At 59.9% G+C, this 14,313-nt stretch overlaps 1 protein-coding gene across 6 annotated transcripts; it reads right to left on the reverse strand.

Annotated features, from left to right (window-relative positions):
- Positions 1 to 4,542: 4,542 nt before the first annotated feature.
- Positions 4,543 to 13,138, reverse strand: STMN4 (stathmin 4). Of its 6 annotated transcripts, none has more exons than XM_074582175.1 (6): positions 13,005 to 13,138; positions 8,927 to 8,977; positions 8,350 to 8,445; positions 7,549 to 7,754; positions 7,165 to 7,356; positions 4,543 to 6,200 (listed from the first exon to the last, which is right to left on the reverse strand). In XM_074582175.1, the coding sequence occupies exons 1-6, from the start codon at positions 13,048 to 13,050 to the stop codon at positions 6,141 to 6,143; spliced, it is 651 nt and encodes a 216-aa protein (XP_074438276.1). In that variant the 5' UTR covers positions 13,051 to 13,138; the 3' UTR covers positions 4,543 to 6,140. The 6 variants fall into 6 exon arrangements, with proteins under 6 accessions (XP_074438276.1, XP_074438273.1, XP_074438271.1 ...); XM_074582172.1 differs by having other exon boundaries at positions 4,543 to 6,661; XM_074582170.1 differs by having other exon boundaries at positions 4,543 to 6,664.
- Positions 13,139 to 14,313: the final 1,175 nt, after the last annotated feature.

The following is a 14,313-nucleotide window of genomic DNA, read 5'->3' on the forward strand; positions in this document are numbered from 1 at the left end:
ATTAAACACAACGATAAAGCTATCACTCTTAAATCTCATGAATCACAGGCTGAATTAGTCTTACCTTCCTTCCCTCCTCATAGCTCTTCACCCCAGGGCGCAAGAGTCTCCCTTTTTACCCTCTTGCACTAAGTCTTTTGGACATAGCCCTGATGAAGAGTCCAGCAAGTTGTCCAAGGGCATCCTGCGTGGTTGGGTCCCCAGGTCAGCGTCACCACCATCTGTAGGCATCCATCCTCCGACCACCAAAAGATCCCATCCTCCTGTGTTCCGTAACTCATTCCTCTTTTTTTTTTTCTATTTCTGCCATAGCGCCTCTTTTTCTCAGCCCAGTCTTCCCCTAGTTACTTTTTTTTTTTTCCTTATTGGCCCCAATTCTGCTGCATCCACACTCAAATTTGTTATATCTGATGTCATTATTGAGGCAATCTTGGCCTTCTATGGCATTACTGATATGGTTGCCCGTGTACAGGTGGTTTTGCAAGACCCTGCACCCCAAAACTCCCCTTCAGTTAGGGAGTTCATGCTGGACACATGCTGAGTGCCTGGTATACAATTGTCCTGCCTCAGATGTGACTCCTCCACCTTGCCCCAACAGCTTCTCGTGCACAGATAGTCTGCACGCTGGAGGAACAGACAGAATAATGTGGTTTTCATGCTGTTTTGGGGTTCACACAGCGTCCCTTAGTCCCCCACAGAAGCCCCAGTGAGTTATGATGCCCGATGCTCACCAGTGCCAGCTTCCCATGAATGAATGGCTGGTACCTTGCCCAAATTTATGATTTCTGAGAAACCAGCACGAGGGTATGGACTGGAGGAAGGACATCAAACAGCAGAACCGTCCCTGCACAGTGTCGGTGATGCACGAGCCAGGAAAAGCACCCAGAGCCCAGCAGCGGGTTGGTGGCAGGAAGATTCACCTTGGAGGCACTTCCAAGATGCTGTTCCTGTAGGTGCTTTGATCTGTTACGTGTCGCTTCACAGTGACGGGCACTTGTTTCCCCATGTGCAGGTCAGCAACGGAGCAGCATCTGTCCTGTCTGCTCTGAAGGACACCCAGGCATCCTCTGACTTTCAGGAGGTGCAACTCATATCACAGGTCTTGCTTGGGCTGGGATTTAAGGATGGGATTGCATCTGGCTTTTCAAACAGTAGAGCTGGGATCATGTGCAGAAGGTCTGTCCAGATCTCAGCCATGAAATATCTCCTTGGAAGGTTCCTTGAAGGCACCACACCTTTGTTTTGTGCTTTCCTCTTCTATGTCCTGGCCGTGCTGGGGGGATGGTGCTTCGGAAGAGGATTCCACCAGGCAGGCAAGGATTTGGCCTCCATCCCCTGCTCTCTGGTGTTTGGTGCGGGATGCCCAGGTGTGAGGCTCGGAGCTCTAACCCCTCACCCAGGTGTGGGTGTCTTCTGCCATTTGAGACTCGTGGGCTATCAGAGGCCCATGGCACATGGGGTGGGCAAAGGGTGACATGGGACCCACAGGACACAGGGCCCTTGGGAGCCAGGTGGGAGACTGTGGCAGCATCTCAAATGGCTCTGTGTGGTGACGTGAAGGTATTTGGCACCCCGGCAAGGCTAAGAGCAGCCTAAGTCTCATCACTGCAAGCCCCATATCCAGCCAGAGGGTGCCTGAGTTCCTCCCAGGATGGAGGGAAGAGAAGTGGGGCCAGTGTCCGCAAAACCGGCTCTCATACAGAAAGGGAAGGGTAAGCCTGGACTCCTGGTGCTCGTGTCCCATAGCTCATAGATAGGGGGACACCTCCCCTGCCTCTCCCCCTGTGTGGGGCTGACAACCCTGTTGGCTTCCCCTGAGGACAGGTGATGGTCCCGGTCCATGCGTCCGCTGGGTACGGGGCTTTGGGCAGGACACAGCAGCGTGGCTAAGCAAGAAACTCGTTAGAGCCCATCAAACGACCCCGTACGCTGCGCTGGGGGAGGACAGCGTGTCCGACTCTCCCCAGGACAGGGCTCCCGACTGCGAGCCTGGCTCCTCCTTCCTCCCTTCACACTCAGACTGACCCCGGCCTCGTTAATTTGGCTGACCCCATTATAGTGCCGTCCAAAGTGATGTGGGGGCAAGAAATCGTATTGACAGAGCCTCATGGAGTGCAGCCGTGAGGCAGGCGCCCCGCCGGGTCCTGTGCAGGGCTGCACTAACCACACAGCCCTGCAGACCCCTGCGCTCACCGACACGCAACGTTCCTGCTGCGGAGCAGCGGCTGGCTCTGCGTGTGTCTTGCTGGGGGAACAGCTACGTGACCTGGCGTTGTTTTGGCTCACAGCTACCAAAGAAAGAGGAAGGTCCAAGGACAGTTTCCGTCTGACATGTTGGGTCAATGCAAGTAGTTCTATCTGTGTGATAATCAGGACGCGTTGTAATCTACTGGAGATGGAGAAGCTTTAGGAGGGCCACCAGCCTGTGGTCCCACGGGTCTCCAGTCCCATGGCTGGGAAAGGCATCTGAACTGAGACTGGAGGAAATGCAGCAAAGGGCTCCTGGAGCGATGGTCATTAAATAACCCTTAGTGAGGTGTCCATCGCCAGAGAGCTGGATCTTCAGACTCCTCGAGGATGGAGAGAAAGAGCCAGGGAGGGAGAAGAACAGGGACGTTAAACATAGAATCATAGAATGTGTTGCGTTGGAAGGGACCTTTAAAGGTCATTAACTATTCTAAATCACAATGCTGAAAATTATGGAAAAGATTAAAACTTGATCAGTTTAGGGAGGGGATTATCTGAGGTGGATCACCTCTCTTTAGCCTAAGCCATCATCACCCCTCCCCCTTGACAGCAGTGGGAGAAAAATGAGGCTCTGAGGCCTTGCTGGAGCACTGATCGTGTTCACTGGGATTTGGGCCACGGAGCAGGATGATCTGAGATGCAGGTGGTTTTGGGTGGGGTGGGTTTCTGCTCCAGGTGCCTGGAGAGAGTCGGGAGTTTTTAGGATTGTGCATCCTGACACCACCTGCATCACATTTTGCCTGGTTTTGACTCACCCTGATCCTCTTCAGATGGCCTCCTCCAAACAGCCACCTCCTGACGGTGTTGGTGCCATCAGATGTGTCCCCATCATCATCTTCTTACCCTTGGGCCCCATTTTCCTCCCCGACACCCACTGGCTTGACCCCAGGGAGGGCTGTGCTCTTCTGGCTCTGCTCCTCACTTCTCTGCCACCCTCCTCAAAGCTTCTGGGTGCTTTTAAAGGCTCTTTGAAGGAAGGTCTTTTAGTCTCTCCCTATTTTCTTCATCTTCAGCCCAGCTTGGGTGCCCCTTTCTGTTGTGTCATGGTTCCTGCATCCCTTCGTGCCCATCAACGCACATGCTGTTGTGGGCTACGGCACAGAGTCCTGTGGCAGGAGAGTATATTTCATTATTCTTTGTTTATTCAAATCCGATATACCTAACAGAGCGGTATTTTATCTGCTGCAGGCTTACCCAGCTCCTACAAGTCTGCTGATGGTCACCCTCGAGACTCCTGTTGCCGTCATCTGTACCAGATGTATGCACCTTGCCTTCTTGACCCTGTGGCTTCTCCTCCCTTCTTGGGTGGAACAAGCTCTTCTGCACTCCCCAGGTCCTCTCCCAAATGGCTTCTGGGGGTTGCTAACTCATGTCCCACCGGTTCGTATGACCATGGTGGACTCTGCCACCTCAACACTGACTCCATGTCCTTTTTTGCATGGTCCCTTTTGATGTGGACCCTTTGCTGTTGCACCTGAGCGTGATGGGAACCCCTGAGCGTGGCTGCTGTGTTCACAGGGAGGTTTGAATCCCCTCCTGGGATTTGTCTTAATGTTGGCACTGAATCCCACACCCATGGGACCACCAGCTCCTTGGTTGGATGCCCATCTTCCAAGGCTTCTCAGGGTCAGGGAGAACCTCCTTAGCCCAGATCAGAGAAGATCAGGTCGGAGAGGACCTCCTTGGCCCAGGAGGAATGGGTGCTTGGCCTCCCTGGGAGGCTGGTGCTAAATTTTGGCGCCATCACCTCTCTCAAGGCTGGGCAGAGATGAGAGAGGAATTGGTACCACTTTCTCCATAGGGCTGGAGAAAAAGAACCCCCCTGGCTCCTCTCCTGGCACTGAGGACATGACCTTTTTCTTTTGTCTACTCTGTGCATAGACCAATGGGTCATCTGGCCTCAGCGTAGACCTTGGCGTGTGCCCGTCTACCTCCACGCTTCCTCCCCATGGCGGCCAACTCCTCATCTCCCAGCACATGGCAGAAGTTTGGCTCCAGCTCCCTGCTCTGGGTGTGTGGTGGGAGAGCATCGCCTCTGCGTGCCCCAGGGGCGCACGGCCGGGTGCAAGGGGCCGATAACGCTGGAGGGCCAAAGGAGCCCAAATCTGCTGCGGTCCCACCAGGCTGGGGTTGTTTGGGGCATGGGGATAAAACAGACCCGTCCCCCTGACGCACGTGCTGCCTTCCACCCTTATTTCCCCGCTCCCCCCGAGTCCCTTTCCCCTTCCCAGTGTAAGCGACACTGGGATGCGCCCACCCCACCCCCCCAAAAAAAAAAGGCCGCACACAAGAGACTGCACAGATCGTGAGAAAACAAAAGAAATGCCAAGGCAGTTTATTTACAACCGTTGTATACAAAAAAAGGACAGCTCGTGCCACAGCTAGAACAGCCCCCTCCGTCTCCTTCACCCACCGCCCTCTTCCATGCTCCCCCCCCAGCCCCGGGTGGTCCTCCCCGAGCCTCTGGGGTCCAGGCGAGCATCTCGCGGCACAAGAAGAGACACGGTTCCCTCCAGACCCAAACCAGCTTTTGGAAAGCCTTGTCTGGCCATAGTGGAGATCCAACCCTCTGTTAGCATCAGGGTTGGAGGCTGGTGAGGTGCCAGGGCATCGCGGCACTGGGACCACTGCCTGCTGGCAACTGGGAGAGGAGGGGACATACCCACGCCCCTGGCAGGAAGCAGGATTTCCACCTTCTCCCACTGGGAAGGATCTCGCTGCCACCTCTCTGCTTCGCTTGCCCTCCCTGGAGGCAAAGATCACCCAGGGGACTGCCCAGCAGCTCCCGCAAAGCACCTCCTGGGCTGGTCATGGGGTGGGAGGAGGTGTTGGTGGGGTCCCAAACCGCCCCGGTGTCACCAGGAGGTGCCATCACCAACCCCAGGAATTCCCTATGGCCGTTGTCTTCTCCTGCTCTCCAGAGAGGCATCTCCATCCCACCTCTGGATCTCCAGCCTGGGCTCCCCCAGCTCCTCTTTCCCTTTCGTTCTTCCCCATCCCTTCCATCATGGTTTCCACAGCCTTGCCCTGGTTTCCTCTCCTGCTCTTGCTCTCCATGGGGGTGATCTCCCTTTTCAAATAACCACCTCTAAAAGCTGAGGGCTTTCCAGCTGCTCGACAGCAGGAAAGAGGATTTCATCCAAGAGTTCCCACAAAGATGATTCTCAGGAGGTTCTTACAAAAAAAAAGCAGCTCTTTGGGAAGTCACGGGGCTTTTTAACTTCACCCTTGAAAAGGATCATCGGCGTCTCCTGCAGCTGGACAAAGGCTTTGGAGCAAGCGAGCCTCACTCTCTAACCACCTCCAATGGGGGGGGATGTCTCTTCTCCCCCTTCCCAAAAGTGGTTCTGTAAGGTCTATGGGCAAATAACGCCTGGTTTGGGCAAGAGGCCCTGAGTCCAGGCAGGAAAAAGGGAGGGGGGACACCAAGAGATGCCGCTGCCCGTTGATGGGGTGGGATGGAGGAGAAGAAGGAAGCTGGAGGGATGCCCACCTGCCCGCCCTGCCTGCCCAGCACCAAATTAAAGTCACACACGACGCACATTCCCCCCCACTTCTTCCCTCCCCACCCGCTCTGTCCCCCCTGGCTTTTCCCCAGGGGGGCACCTCTGCCGCTTCGCCAGCCCTCGGCTGTCTCCTCTGGACCTGGTTGACGGGCGGCTCATGAGACCCACCAAGGAGGTGGGCATCCGAAAGCCGGCACCCTCCCGCCCACCCTCCCTTCTTTCTCCTCCCTCCCCACCCTCCCCGAAACGAATAGGATGGCTTCACTGGTCAACTCTTTACATTCACGAACAAAGAAAGCAGAGGAACGTCCACCCTTCCACCATCCGACCTTGCGCTGCGGCAGCCTCCGCCACCTCCCCGGAGCTGTCAGTCCAACCATCGCCTCTTTACCTGGAGGCTTCTTCCTTGAGCTCCTTGTTTTTCCTCACTTCTTCCGCGTGTTTGTCCTGTGGGAGGGGGGTGGGGGAGTAGGAGGGAAGGAGGAGGGGGGGACACGCGTTAGCTGGACGGACTTCGGGGTCCCCACGGGTGGGCCAGCGGCTTCGGAGGGGTTCGAAGGCACGAGGGCGTTTTGCGAGGTTCATCCCCGGAGGGACACCACCGATGGGTCAACAGCGTCCTCTCCTCCCCTCTGGGGTGTTTTAAGGACTGTGGAGGCACTCAGGGACAGATTGTCCTCGCCCTCTAGCTAGGAGGTAGACGTCAACCAGACGGGATGGACCGGGAGCCCCAAGGAGATGGGGTTAGCTCGGATTGTCCTTCATTATCTCGTGCTCTCTGCCTCTGACCCAAGGCTAGCTGAGGCGTTTGGAGAAGGGCACTGGGCGAGCTCCTTGCAGAAGGGATGTTTTGGAGGGAGCTGGAGGTGGTGAGGGTGGGACCTTCCGTGCTGAGGTTGGGAACAGACCTGCTTCAGGGAGAGAGAAGAGGTCTGCACAGGCTGGCAGGGTGGAAGCATCTCCTAGAATGGCAGTACGGACCCCTCCAGCTCCGCCGGGGAGCTGACGGCTCCATGGCCTCTGGGGAAGGGGCCAGGGGAAGGTCTACCACCCGGGAGGTAGAAAAATTGCCAGCGGTGGGTCAAGGCCATTAGGGTGGGACACGGGGAAAGCAAAGGCTTTGCATGTCTGCGGACAAGATACGGGTCCCAGCTCTCCACCCACCAACCGCTCGTGAGCCTACGGACACGTCAGGCTCTGTGGGTCCCTGGTCAGGACCCCCCACCCCAGGTGGGACGTTGTGTTTGGATATCGCTGCATGGTGGGAAGAGAAGAGGGAGTCCCCGCTTTGGTGGTGTCCCCAAGGGGAAATGCCACCCCAAGAACCATGCAGGGTGCCCAGGTGTCCTGTGACACCCTCCTGGACCAGTGTCCCAGCTCATCCCCCCCTGCCTCCCCACCATGCACTCACCTTCTCCTGCAAGCGCTCCAGCATGGCTGCTAAATGGGCCTCGCGGTTCTCCTTGTTGGACTCCATTTTCTGTGCCAGCTTCTCTTTGGCCATTTTGATGAAGTTGTTGTTCTCCTCGATCGCCTTCTGGATGACCTCCCGCTCGTGCTCCCGCTTCTCCGCCAGATGCTTCAGCAGCTCAGCCTCTTGGTACTGTGTGGGCAAAGCGGACACGATGGCCATGTGGACCATGGGTTCCTTACCCTCCTGGCCAAAACCATCCCCTCTAAACTCAGCAACGTCCCCAAAGGTGGGTGCACCTTGCTGAGCACCCCAAGTGCAAGGTGGCGTGTCCCCATGGCACGTCCCCCTGCTGCTGTACCATGCGCGAGTTGCTGGACTTACCTTCCTCCTCTCCTCCGCTGCCTCCAGCTTCTTCTGGATCTCTTCCAGGGATGGGTCGCGGCGCCGGGGCAGGGAGGCGTTGAACTCGGGGATGCCATCGAACGATGGGGGCTTCAGGATGACCTCAAAGGACTGCCCCGAGGTCCGCTTGTTGAGCTCGATGACTTCCATGTCGGAGATGACGCACCAGGTGAGGTCTACCGTGTCTGCTGGGAGAGCGGCACGGGCTGAGCGCCGGCACGGGTGCATCCCACTCCAGTGGGAAACCATCCCGGGGTCCCACAGCCCCCTCAATGTACCACCACCTTCCCCAGTCCCCACGGGTTCCACCCAAATCCCCGCACACCCCGAATGCACCCCTGCGGTTCAGCCCCAACGTCGTGGGTTGGGGCAGGGACTTCAAGACACCCATGGAGGGGGCTGAGCTGGGAATATTTGGGCAAGCTGAGGGGCTGGGCAGCCCCTCGAGGGAGAAGCGAGCAAGCAGGGCAACGTTCAGCCCTGCTTTGAGGACTGGGAATGGGACCGTGAAGACCAGATCCCCCCGCAGCTGGCCGGGAAGAGCCCCCCCGAGGCTGGGCATCCCCCTCCGTCGCCGCTGTCGCCTCTGGACCCGCCGACATGAATCAGGCTGAATCACCCGACGCCGTCTGCCTAAAAATACCGAGCCCACGCCTGGCGCTTCGTGCAGCGGAGCCGTGGTGGAGGGCGGGGGGGGGTGCTTGTACCAAGGTGGGGGGTGTCTGCCTCCCCCACCATCCGTGTGCATCCTTCGTCCATGGGCGGGCTGCAGGCTCCTACCTTCATACGTGTACGTCGGCTTGTTCAGGGGGTCCGAGAGGAAACAGGAGCAAAAGAGGGAGACGAGGGGCAGCTCCTTCATCTTCTCTTTGTAAGCTGGGAAGAGATGGTGGGACGGGGGTCAGAGGGGTGGGGGGGGCGTCCTGCCGGGTGTCCAGGGCAGGGGCTGCCACGCGCCAGGGAAGGTCTGGGACGGAGGCGGTGGCTGGCTCCAAAGTTTGCCCAGATATTGCAAACAGAGTGATCTGGGTGGGGGAAGCAAGGTGTGCAAAGGGGAAACTGAGGCATGAAGGGGGGGTGGGGAGGGGGGCGTGTTTTACTCATGGCCACATGGGTGGTGTCTGTCCTGGTGTGTTCCCCACACACACGAGCCCTCCCCTGTCACCACTTGGGTGCTGTGAGCGTCCCAGGGCAGGGGTTAGCCCGGGGTAGGGCCAGCCCTGGGGGGCGGTTGGATGGGGCCCCACTCAAACTAGGGGTGCCCCAGCATGGGGTAGGTGCCAGGGTTGGGTTCATGGGCATGGGTGAGCCGTGCTGTCCCCCTGTCCCCACGCGCAGCCCCGCGATGGTGCCGTACCAGCCAGAGTCATGGCGTGGAGATCCTTGGGCGTCTGCAGCAAGAGCGTTCCTGGGGGAAAGAGAGAGACAGGTTCAGTGTGGGGTGTCCTTGGGGCTGGGGACATCCCCTGGCCCTGCCCACCCATGTCTGCCCTCCGTGGGGTGTCCCAGAGGCTGGGGGCATCCCCTGGCCCTGCCTGTCCCCTGCAGGCAGTGGGACATCTGCCCACGCATGGCCTTGGGAACACGTTGGGGTTGCTGTGGTGGGCACCATCTGGTGTGATGTGATGGGGACGTGCTGTTGGGTTGAGCACACACTGGTGTGGTGTGGTGTGAGGGACACACTGGTGCGATGGGCACACGCTGATGCGATGTGATGGGGACATGCTGTTGGGTTGAGCACACTGGTGTGGTGTGAGGGACACGCTGGTGTGATGTGATGGGGACGTGCTGTTGGGTTGAGCACACACTGGTGTGGTGTGGTGTGAGGGACACACTGGTGCGATGGGCACACGCTGGTGCGATGTGATGGGGACATGCTGTTGGGTTGAGCACATGCTGGTGTGGTGTGAGGGACACACAGACGTGGTGTGATGTGATGGGGATGGGAACACTGGTGTGGTGTGAGGGACACACAGATGTGGTGTGATGCAATGAGGACGTGCTGTTGGGTTGGGCACACGGTGATGTGGCGTGAGGGACACTGGTGTGATGGGCACACAGATGTGGTGTGATGTGGTGGGGACATGCTGTTGGGTTGGGCACACGCTGGTGTGGTGTGATGGGCATGCGCTGGTGAGGTGGGAACATGCTGGTGTGGCGTGAGGGACACTGGTGTGATGGGCACACACTGGTGTGATGGGATGGGGAGGTACTGTTGGGATGGGGACACACCGGTGTGATGGGCAGGCAGACGTGATGGGCAGGCAGACGTGATGGGGACGTGCTGTTGGGTTGGGCACACGCTGGTGTGGTGTGAGGGACACACTGGTGTGATGGGCACACAGATGTGGTGGGTACGTGCTGTTGGGATGGGGACACACTGGTGTGGTGTGATGGGCATGCACTGGTGAGGTGTGAGGGACACAGCGGTGCGATGGGCACACGGATGTGGTGGGTACGTGCTGGTGGGATGGGGACACACTGGTGTGGTGTGATGGGCACGTGGTGGTACGCTGAGATGGGCACACGCTGGTGTGATGGGGACACACACACACACAGAGCTCGTGTCTAGAGAGCGCCAGTCCTCAGCTCGCCCCTTGCCAGACCACACGCAGGGGGGCTGACGCACCGGGACCCTCTCCGGGGGTCTTTGTGGCTGTGGGTCAGGCGTGGGGGCATCCCGGGACCCCCGCCCATCCCCGGGGTGCAGAGCCCCGGGGCAAGCGCAGGACCCAGCATCGGGGCGGCAACACCCAGAGCCTCATTAAGGCCCAGGTAATCCCGGGCTGTCCCCCTTTCCCAGGGTTTCTGGGGACACAGACGGGATGTCGGCGCCACCAGAGGCGGTTTCCGGGTGGAAATGCCCTTCCCGGCTGTGCCAAAGTGGGGGCTGAATTTGGGTTTTGGAATTATCCACGGCTTTTGTTTCTAATGGTAAAAAAAAAAAAAAAAAAATAAATCCGTTTTAAAAATAAGGACTCTTAAATCCTCGCAGCTTCCCCCAGGGAAGGGACAACCCCCCCACCCCGCCGTGGGCATCCTGGGGCTGCCAGGGCACTGCCAGCTCCCGCAGCCGCAACACACCCCGACCCAGTTGGAACTGGGGGATCCCGAGAAATCCCCACCCCTTGTCCCCCGTCCTGCCGGGATCGGACGCGGGGATCACTCAAATAACCCCCCCGCAGCTGCCGGGGAGGGGGGGAAATGGGGACAAAATGGGGACAGGGTGACAGAGGCACCACCCCGGAGATGCTCCCCTTTTTCTAGGTGACGCCCTGAGCGGGGGCTGGTTGAGTTTGGGGGTTCCCAGGGTTGTACCCCCCCCCCCCGCCACGGCTTTCCCCTTGGGTTTGCTCCGGGTGGCTCCTGCCAAGCGCGGTGGGGATGCTCCGGTGGCTCGTGTCCCCACACAAGGCTGTGCCCGGAGCTGTGACAGCCCGGCACGCAGGCAGCCAAAGCCTTTGCCATCCCCATCCCTCCCCGCTCCTTCCATTATCACCCCAATTCCTCATTTTTCCTGGGCTCGCTGGGGGCAGGGGGGGGACCTGGATGCATTTCATGCCACAGAAAGCTTTCTTCCAGGCGTTCCTGCCCTGGCTGGAGGGGGAAATGCAGAGATCCCCCCCCGCATCAGACCCAAAATGGGGAGGAGGATGGGGTCCATGCAGAGACCCCCCCTCTGTCAGACCCAAAATGGGGAGGAGGATGGGGTCCATGCAGAGACCCCCCCCCGTCAGACCCAAAACGGGGAGGAGGATGGGGTCCGTGCAGAGACCCCCCCTCCGTCAGACCCAAAATGGGGAGGAGGATGGGGTCCATGCAGAGACCCCCCCCCGTCAGACCCAAAACGGGGAGGAGGATGGGGTCCGTGCAGAGACCCCCCCTCCGTCAGACCCAAAATGGGGAGGAGGATGGGGTCCGTGCAGAGACACCCCCCCCACCACCACCCCCGTCAGACCCCAAACAGGGAGGAGGATGGGGTGGGTCCATTCCGGGGGGTGCCACCAGCTGTGGAATTGGGGGAGGGGGGGGTGAGTTGGGGGGGGGGGGGGGGGGGGGGAGGTTGGCCACCAGCCCCACTCCTCCTCGCTGGATGAAGATGCTGGTCGAGGCGTTTGGAGGCTCCTCCAAGAAGACCCCCACCCCCGCCTCCCCGTGCTGAGCCCCCTCCCTCTCTGCCTCCCAGCCCCACTGTCCCACCCCCCCCCCCCCCAAACCAGTACGCCCAGCCCAAGGGGAGCGGGGTGTGGTTGGGGCTCTGTGGGGACTGTCACCCCCAGGTTAAACCTGTCATCCCCAGGCTGAAAACCTGTCCCCCCCAGGCTGAAACCCGTCCCCCCCCAGGCTGAAAACCCGTCTCAAACCCCCAGGGCGGGGAGGCTGCGGGAGCGATCCTGCTCCCAGCGAGGCGCACGTGGCAGGGAGGGGGCCCGATCCCACTCCAAAGGGCTGGGACCCCCTTTCACACCCCCACCGAGGCGGTGGGGACCCCCTCCCCTCCCCCCCCCCCCGCCCCCTCGCCCCATTTCCCATCCCCTTCCCTGGGAGAAGCCCCCAGCGATGGAGGGAGGGGATGGAGAGGCGGAGGGGGCTGCCTCCCTTGAAGCTTGGCAAGCGACGGATGCTTCCCCCCCCCTCGACATCTCCGGGGGAGAGGCAGGATGGCAGCCGCCTCCTCCCTCCCTCCCCCTCGTTTTTCCGCCCCCCCTCCCTGGAATAAATATTTCAGCGCCTGCTGAGAGCGGGTCACCTCCGCCAGCATCCTGCCACCATCAATAATTCAGCCCGGTCCTGCCCTCCGGGGTGGGGTTGGGGGGCTCCGCACCCCATTTTAAGGGGGGGGGTGGGTGTCCCGGGGAGGCGACGCCCCCCCCGGGGTTCCCGAGGATGCTGGTGGTGCGCGTCCCCCGGGGATGCGGGGGGCGAGGAGGAGGATGCTGAGCTCCATCCCTGCATCCCCGCAGCGTGGGGCGCCCCACGCCCCCCCCCCACCCGTGGCAGGGCAGGATGAGGGGTGCGGAGGTAAAAGGGGGCGCGGGGGGGGATGTCTCGGCTGTCGAGAGGAGTGTGGGGGGGGAAAAGAACCCCAGGCTGATGGCAAAAGCCCCGCCGGGGGGGGGGGGGGGGATCCGTTCCTGCTCGGGTGGGTGGCGATGAGGCGGGGGGAGCACCACCCCAAAAAGGGGCGAGAGCGCGGGGGTGGGCTGGGGGCTGCCCCAAGCCGGGGGGAGGGTGAATGCTGGAGGGATGTGGTGGGGTTGGGGGGGACACAAAGAGGGGGGTCGCGGCCAGAGAGCGACATCCAGGGACCCCCGGAAAAAAAAAAATCCTCCCCCCCACCCCAAAAACTTTTAAACCAAAAAACACCACCCCCCCCCCCCAACACACATATTAAACAAAATTCTGCCCCCCCCCCCCCCCATCAGGACACTCACCCCACCGCCGGACCTCGGGCTGCTTCTCCGCGCTCTCCGGGCTCATTTAACGCGGGGCGCGGGGGTCTGCGCGGAGCATCCCAGGCGGGGCGGGAGCGGGGGGGGCTCCCAGCGCCTCCCCCCTCCATCCCCTCCCCTCGCCCCCCCCCTAAATGACATCACCTCCCCGGCCGGCGATTGGCGCAGCAGCGCCGCCGCCCCTGATTGGCCGGGGGACTGTGCGAACCGGGGACCAGCCCGGTGACATCACGCCCAGCAGCTATTTTCGGGGCTGGGCCCGAAAAAAAAAAATGAAAAAAAAAAAAATTAAAAAAAAAAATAAAAAAAAAATAAAAGGGGAAAAAAAAGGAGAAAAAAATTAAGAATTAAACCCGATATTTTTAATTTTTTTAATTTTTTTTTTCCTAATAAAATCCTAGGGGAGAGATAAAAAAAAAAAAGGACATTAAAAAAAGGGAGGGAAAAAAAAATTATAAAAGGCGGGGGAGGGGGTGGGTAAGGGGCTGGATTCGGCCCAAAAAAGCGGTTTTTGGGGGGGTTCTGGGGGGAAGACGATGGGGTGAAAGGGCTGAGCGCAGGGTGGAAGGGAAGCTCCAGCTTTCTGATGGAGCAGGACAAAGCTGGAGAGGGACAAAGTGACAAAGAAGGGGACTGGGAGGGTTTAACAGAGCCCCGGTGGCAGCTCCAAAGGGGACAACCCCCCCCCAGCTCCGCTCCCCTGGACCCCACGCAGGATGTGGGGTGTCCTCTCCGTACTGGGGAGCGATGGGGTGCCTTCTCCATCCTCCCGGGACGTGTCCCAAGCCTGGCGTGACCGGTTCCCAGCCCCGAAGCCACGTGAGGACCCGTTTTCCTCCTCCAAACCGGGCAATGGGACCTCAGAGAGGCCGAGTCCCAGATCCCGAAACTATTCTGGTGCGACGCCGGGGCGAGTGGGGGGGTCCCCGGGGAGCCCCGCCAGAGCCAGGGCATCTCTCAGGCTTGTGTCCTTCCCAAAACCCGACTCTCCTTCCCCCAGCTCCGCTTTGTCCCGGCCTATTTATCACCGACGGCTCCGTCTGATGGCGAGCACGAGCCCGGCACCTCCGGGGAACCGTGCGGGTATATTTAGGCACCGGTCCCCGCCGTTACGCCAAGAGCATCAGGGCAGTTGTGGGGGGAGGTAGTTCCCCCCTCCCGCGCCCTGGAAAACGAATCTAGGGTGGCTTTGTAAAGCCCGTGGCCTCAGGACACGGGGAAGGACAGGGTGACCCAGCTGGAAACTGGGGGGTGACAGCGCCTGGGTGACACCGCAGCTCGTGGTGGGGCG

This window comes from Larus michahellis, chromosome 3, assembly GCF_964199755.1.
Source record: "Larus michahellis chromosome 3, bLarMic1.1, whole genome shotgun sequence".
Lineage (NCBI taxonomy): Eukaryota > Metazoa > Chordata > Aves > Charadriiformes > Laridae > Larus > Larus michahellis.